General features: G+C 27.7%; 1 protein-coding gene across 21 annotated transcripts in view; it reads right to left on the bottom strand.

Moving 5' to 3' along the window:
- Positions 1-7,500, bottom strand: part of LOC124429291 (polypyrimidine tract-binding protein 1) — a 422,552-nt gene that overhangs the window by 20,230 nt on the left and 394,822 nt on the right. For all 21 annotated transcript variants that reach the window (XR_006943417.1, XM_046974367.1, XM_046974370.1 and 18 more), the window contains one exon: positions 2,864-2,915. Coding sequence is in view for 20 of the 21 variants with exons in the window: in XM_046974367.1 (XP_046830323.1) it covers positions 2,864-2,915 (52 nt within the window). In the remaining variant the exon portion in view is untranslated. The remainder of the gene's footprint in view (positions 1-2,863; positions 2,916-7,500) is intronic.

Below are 7,500 nucleotides of genomic sequence, written 5' to 3'. Positions count from 1 at the left end.
TCTAATTTTTATTCTTTTTATTTTTTTTATTTTTGCAATTTCATGACCAATCTCACATGCGAGATCACGAAAAATCATCGATAACGAGGATCAAATGTCATGCCTTCCATGGTTTCTATATATCCCCTCCCTTTTGCATATCTCCTACGTATACTGTGTCAATATATATATACATGCATATATATATATATATATATGTGTGGTATTCAGCAGAATTTTGCGATAAACTTTATAGAGGGACGATGTTAAATCGACCATTTGAAAAATTTCATTTCACGGTATACGGCCGATGTAAAAGCTTTTGCATCCGGACGATCGACCCTATCGATATATATCTCGAACGATCATGGACCATCGTCGTTATTAAATGTTTTGCAATGTCGAAGGAGAGAATATAAACACGCTTGGAGATACGTTGATAAGCACGGCCGTACGAGCCCAACGTCAAAATTGTACGTATTAAACGTTGATACTTTTTACATTTTTCAATAAATAATAATAACAACAAATAATTATTATTCTTTATATATCGGATAGATCATCAAGAGAGATCGAAACTTAACAATTGTTTAATATTCTTCTGTAATTTTTACGAAGAAAAAAAAAAAAAAAGAAAAAAACAAAAAGAAAAAAAAAGAAGAAGAAGAAAAAGAAAACAGAAAATAAGAGATAATAACGAAACGTTTCATATCAATTATTATAATAAAATAATTATTTCTAACGAATTCGACGGACATTAATTTTATCATTCGCATAAATTTTCTTTCCTTTCGTGAGGGACTTTCATCGTAGCTCACTCGGGAATTATTTTATCGAAAATTGAGAGAAATAGACAGATATACAGACAGACAGACGGACGGACAGATATATAGGGAAAAAAAGAGAGAGAGAGAGAGAGAGAGAGAGAGAGAAATAGAAGAAAACACCACTCTTGTTCTTGACTATGTCACACGCATGAATTCGTAGTGCATCTTTACGGATGCAAAAGCTCCAAAAAACCCTCTTTTTCGTATCACACGATTTTCATGTTGAAAGATACGCTCGAACTATCTACATATTCTTTTTCATTTATTTCTCTCTCTCTCTCTCTCTCTTTTTCCCTCTTTATCTTGTATACTATGACTCAAACTTTTTTTACGCCTGCGTTGCTAATGGAAAAACCTGACGAGCAAGAATATTAACTTTTACGTATTCCCATGTAACTCGATAATAATCTAATTTCATACTACTACTACTACTAATACTACCACTACTACTATTCTTTCTCTCTCTCTCTTTTTCGTATGTTGATTCAGAAAAATCGAATTGAGTTCTATTCTTGACTCTTCTTTATTTTTTTTTTCTTTCCTCTTCTTTTTTCTGTCTTTTTTTTTTTTTCTTTCTCTTTTGTCTTTTCTTTTCTTTTTCTGATGTCACTTTTGAGAATAAATAGAATCAATGTGTACGATCCAAGATAGAAAAAGATGTTATTACCGGCATTTATATATACTTGTAAATTTCAAATTACATAGCTCATTTAATTGTCTCGTTATATTAAATATTGTTCTCGTCGTATCATAAATTTATCGAATGAACGATTTGTTTGGGGACAAAAAAGGAAATACAAAAAAAAATAAAAAATAAAAAAAAAAAAAAATAAAAGGCACGGGAAAAAGAAAAATAAGGATAAGTTTGTTAGAATTTTTATTTGGCGAAAGTTTGTCTGAATGCGCGGAATATGAAAATTGTTTCTGTTAGTGAAAAAAAAAAAAGAAAAAAAACAAACAAAAAGAAAAGGAGAGAGAGAGAGAGAGAGAGAGAGTGAGGAAAAAAGGAACAATTTTCCTCCTTTATAAATTATTATTAGTTAATATGCCACATTTATAAAATTAATTTACAGAATGTCTATTCGAACACAAAGAAAAATATGAATATTCTTTCTCTCTTTTTCTTGTTCTCTTTCTTTTTTTTTTTCTTTCTCTTTTTTAACTTCCTCCTTGTAAACAATTATACGAACACATGCCACGTTTATAAATTCAATCTAAATTCATCAGAATGTCCATCTGAAGTACGTAGAAATATGAAAATCCTTTCATTCCTTTATAAATTACTCTTTATTAACAATTATTATATTTCATCATATCATAAGGAATTAATAAATTGAGAAAAAGTTTAGGCTAAAGATTACGAGAAAAAAAAAAGAAAAAAAAAAAAAAAAAAAAAAAAAAAAAAAAAAAAAAAAAAAAGAAAGAAAAGTATAAAAACAAAATTCATTTCGTATCGAGAAGAAATATTACGAATAAATCAATTAATCAATTAATTAAAAGTAACTCTGTTAATTTTCACAATTTTCTATGATTTTTCCTCTATAAAAATTCAAATAAACTTTCTTGAATTTCATCTTTTGTACTGTTTGTGTCTTTTATAAATATCGAAAAAAAAAAAAAAAATATATATATATATATTCTATGCAACGAGAAGAAGGCACGTGGAGTATGTAAAGAGAAAATGTGTGTGAGAGAGAGAAAGAGAAAGAGAAAGAGAGAGAGAGAGAGAGAGAAAAAGAGAAAAGGAAAATTCTTGAAAATTGTTTAAGAGAGAGAGAGAGAGAGAGAGAAAGAGGTCGATGGCAAACGAGAACGGACGAAAGCTGTAACGATGTCGAGAGCGCTCGTCGTATAGACGACGAGAAGTGCAAAGTAGTAAAGTGCTGTCGCGTGTCAGTCGTGTAAAAGGTCAAAGTGTATGTACGAGGTGCGCACATTCAATACACATACCCGCATATATGTACACAAATATATATATATATATATGTATGTTACATATACATGATGCTTCTCCTTCTCTCTATGCCATTATTAGATATAGATAACGTAACACTTACTGTTTTTCGTGAAGGTGACGATCTTCAGGACCTTTCCGAAACGCGTGAATATCTGTAACATAATAAAACGAAATCTATTATCATCTTTTATCAATGATATGAACTGTGACAAAAAGAAAAAAAAAAAAAAAAAAAAAGGAAGTAGAAAAAAAAAAGAATATGTTAACTTTGAGAGGAGAAAAAAAAAATGATCATCATCCTTAACTATTTTCACCTTTTTAACTCCCCCATCAATCACTGACTCACCCACCCTTCTTTTTTCATACCACCATACGTATTTATCTGGCTTAACTATTTTCTTTTTTTTCTTTTTTTTTTTTTGTTTTGTAAAATAATCTAATAAAAAACAGACTAGTATCGAGATTAATAATATTTATTTACATTGTACGAGAGAACGAGGGGCGTACACACGTTGTATAGAATATTATTTCGTTTAGTTAGAATTCTAAAGCATGATTAAAGATATGTATATATATATATATATATATATATATATATATATATATATATATATATATAAATGTTAGACAAATAATTTTAATTGGGATAATTCGAGGATTTTCTAATAAAAAAATTTCCCGTCACGTCGCAATCATCACAAACGTAATCGTCATCGTTAATGGTTAAATCGTTATCATTATTTGTGCGATTGGAAAAATAGAAAGAAAATAAATAAAAAAAAAAAAAAAAAAGAAAAAAAAGAGAAAAAAGAAGGATAAACTAAATAAATTAACAAATATAATTACTATTATTATTATTATTATTATTATTATTATTATTATTATTATTATTATTATCGTTATCATTCATGACCATTATTTCATTATCATCGTCATTGTTACATTCTCATTGTCGTCGTCATTAGCCCCAATATTATTATATATGGAAGAAAATAATGGAGATAATAAAAAAGAAAAGAAAAGAAAAGAAAAGAAAAATAGAAAAAGATGATCGAAATAATTACAATAATTAAATATATATATATATATATATATATATATATATATATATATCCATGAACTATGAATTATAATTACAATTACATATTATTAATCAGCTACGATCTGTTTGTTAAACTTGAGTAAGTAAAGGACAAGGACGGTGTATGTTTGTGTTTGTATGCGTGTATATACATGTGCGTGCGTGTGTGTGTGAGAGAGAGAGTATGGTTGAATGCGCACGATGATGTCGTGTACGCGTCGATGGAGGTTCACTGATCGAATTAATGTCACGAATGCAAATATTTGAGCCATTCGCCATTTCCAACGTTCATGTGACTGAGGCTAGTCGATCGTTATAAATCATCGGAGTTATGGGATTTTCGATTATTCACTTCTCGCCGTCTGTCCTCCGGCATGGAAACGACATAGAGCGATGGGAGAATAAGTACTTGTGTGTACGTGCGTGTTGGTGTAAGGCCGTCATGCAAATTAATTAGCAAAAAATAACAGAGAAACGAATATGGCTTGGTTGTATATGTGAAAGAATTAGAAGTAGAAGAGGAAGAAGAAAAGAGGGAGAGAGACAGAGAGGGAGGGAGGGGGACGGGAAGAAAAAATGGAGATTCTATGAATATAATTTTTGATATTCGTTTATCAATAAAGAATACAAATATTTTATATATATATATATATATATATATATATATATATATATAAAGAGAGAGAGTGAGAGAGAGAAAGAGTGTATGTTTTATGTAACAATAATAGTGATTTTTTAATGCACTTACGCTGATTTAACGAAAAAAAAATGAAATAAATAAATATACGAACAAAAGTCACGAACAAAAATTAGAAAAATTTCTAATCGTCAATAAATTACAACAATAACAACAACAATAACAACAGTAACAACAATAATAATGATAATAATAATAATAATAATAATAATAATAATAGTACTTATTTTTTATTGATGTAGAAACAAAGTTCAATCTGACTTGAATGAATTCACTTTAATTTACATTACGATTGAAAATAAAATAGTTTTTAAATTTGCTTAAGCTTAATATAATTCGCCATGGTAGGAATTCGCTTAGAAACGCGAGTAGAGTAAACGAGAAGAAAATAAATATTATTGTTTCGGTTAGGTTATTTAATTGAATCGTATCTTTATGAATAGAATCTAATATACCATATTTGTAAAACATTCTCCGGTATAGTTTTACCAGCTACAAATAATAATTTATTATTGAAAAGAGTGGAAAACTCACTTTGTACCAACGAGAACAACGAGATAGAATATTCAATATGTACATCTGCTTTCGACTAGTACGTTATTTCCGTTTATATTCGCTATTTACATTTCTAGTGAACACCCTCGATAGCCAGAAGAATTGCGCTTGAACAATAACAAAAACAAAAACAAAATAAAAAACAAAAAAAAAAAAAAAGGAAAAGGAAAAGCGAAAACAAAAAAGAAAAAAAACCGATGGTTCCGTTCGAAAAAAAGGAAAAAAGAAAAAAAGAAAAAAATAAATCAGAGCGACCTCGCTTTTTATTGGAGGGGAAAACAAAAAAAAGAAAAAAAAAGAAAAAAAAAGAAAAAGAAAAAAGAAATTGTTCGATCGATTATTATTAATATTATTATTATTATTATTATTATTATTATTATTATTATTATTATTATTATTATTATTATTATTATTATTATTATTATTATTGTAATATATTGCCGAATAGAAAGTCTTATGTATAAGCATAATAATATAATTATTGTTGTTCATGTAAAATGTATGGTATACACACATTATAAGCGTACAAAAATAAAAAATATTTCTCCACTCTTCTCAAATTTTTTTTTTAATTTTTTATTTTTTTTTTTTTTTTTTTTTATCTGTTCGTTTAATGCAAGCCAATAGTACTCGAGAATATAAATTCTTCATTCGGGGTTCGAGATCGGTGTGAGTGGCGCGTGCTGGCCTGCTCTCCGTTCGTATGGCATGCGTGTACAATATAAAATATTCGAGCAACGTTAAAACATGAAAAGAGTGGCACATTAATGGCTGGAAAATATGTATTCGTTTTCTATCTCTCACACTATCTCTATCTACCGATCTGTGTGTCTATCTATATCATTCGTCTGTCTCTTCACTTCCTTTTTTTTCTTTTTTTTCTTTTTTTTTTTTTTTTCTTTCACAAGTATTTACATTCGAGATCCTTCATTTTATTCAACAACATATTTTCATTCGTACCATTTTGCTTTCATTTTTTTCTTTCTATGTAATTTTTCCTTCTTTTTTTTTTCCCCCTCCTATATTTCAACAGGATTGTTATTGCTTGAAAGAAATTTCAAAAAGAAAATAATAATTATTAATTCTCGATTGATCCATTCACAGTTTATATTTTTCTCATATTATTATTATTATTATTATTATTATTATTATTATTATTGTTATTGTTGTTGTTGTTGTTACTAAAGCGAATGTAATAAATTATATGAAAATTTGAATGAAAATCTTAATCGAATTTTTTATATTTCCATCAATTAATTCATTCCATTACGGATGGTTATATATATGTGTGTGTATGTATGTATGTATTTATTATTACTGCTATATTAATATAATAATAACAATTATTATTATTATTATTTTTTTTTTCTTTGTTTTTATTTTTAACGTAATAGCAATGAAAATCGAATGAAAATCTTTTGAATTCGTATTCATTAATATTTTTCACAATCAATGCAAATATGGTTCATACAATTATATCAGTTTTTTCATGATCGAAGAAATCGAATTTTTTTTTTCTTTTTCTTTTACACGTGTATTACAACGATGTTGAATTAGAGAATACATGGGAAGATAATGAAGGGTATAGTAAGTGATGAAAGGAAAGAGGATTATTAATTAAACTCTCGATTTTCGAGACAGCTTATAAAGTTAACAGATAAGTTCGTCAAAGGAACTAATAATAAACACACACATACGCACACTCATATATATATATATATATATATATATATATATATATATATATATATATATATATATTAGAAGAAGAATCTTACTGCGAGTATTATCGTTTGGATAGTTAGTAATTAGTATTTGAGACGATTAAATTTCTCTCCCTTTCTCTGTCTCTGTCTATTTATCTTTATACTTAATCTCTTTCCCTTTTTCGAATGAAAGAGCAAAGATAGATGATCGAAGAACAAACGAAATGTTTGCTTATATAGATGTATATTTAAGATTCGAGTCTGCATTATATATATATATACATATATATATATAAGTACCTAGAGAATAAGCCATTAAATGGAGATCAATCGAACGTTTCCAAAACTCTCAGTTCGATCTTTAAAGTACCAATGATAATAATAGTAATGACAACAATAACAATAATAATAATAATAATAATAATAATAATAATAATAATAATAATAATAATAATAATAATAATAATAATTTGCACAATGGCAGGGAATATATTCGGGAAACGAGACATCCGGAAAGTGTTTTAATTGTACCGAAGAACGCGCATTAGTAGAGATTCGCAAAATTACGCGAGCCAAATGGACGTGAGCAGTTAGGATATTTATGTGTATTTGTGTGTGTGTGTGTATTTCTCTCACTCTCTTTTCTGTTTGCTCAGAAAAAGCTATGCCAATAACGATAAAAATCGCTGCTTCTCTCT

The sequence above is a fragment of the Vespa crabro genome, chromosome 15, assembly GCF_910589235.1.
Source record: "Vespa crabro chromosome 15, iyVesCrab1.2, whole genome shotgun sequence".
NCBI classification, from domain to species: Eukaryota; Metazoa; Arthropoda; class Insecta; order Hymenoptera; family Vespidae; genus Vespa; species Vespa crabro.
The sequence above is the reverse complement of the archived record's forward strand: the minus strand, read 5'-3'. Positions and strand labels throughout refer to the sequence as shown.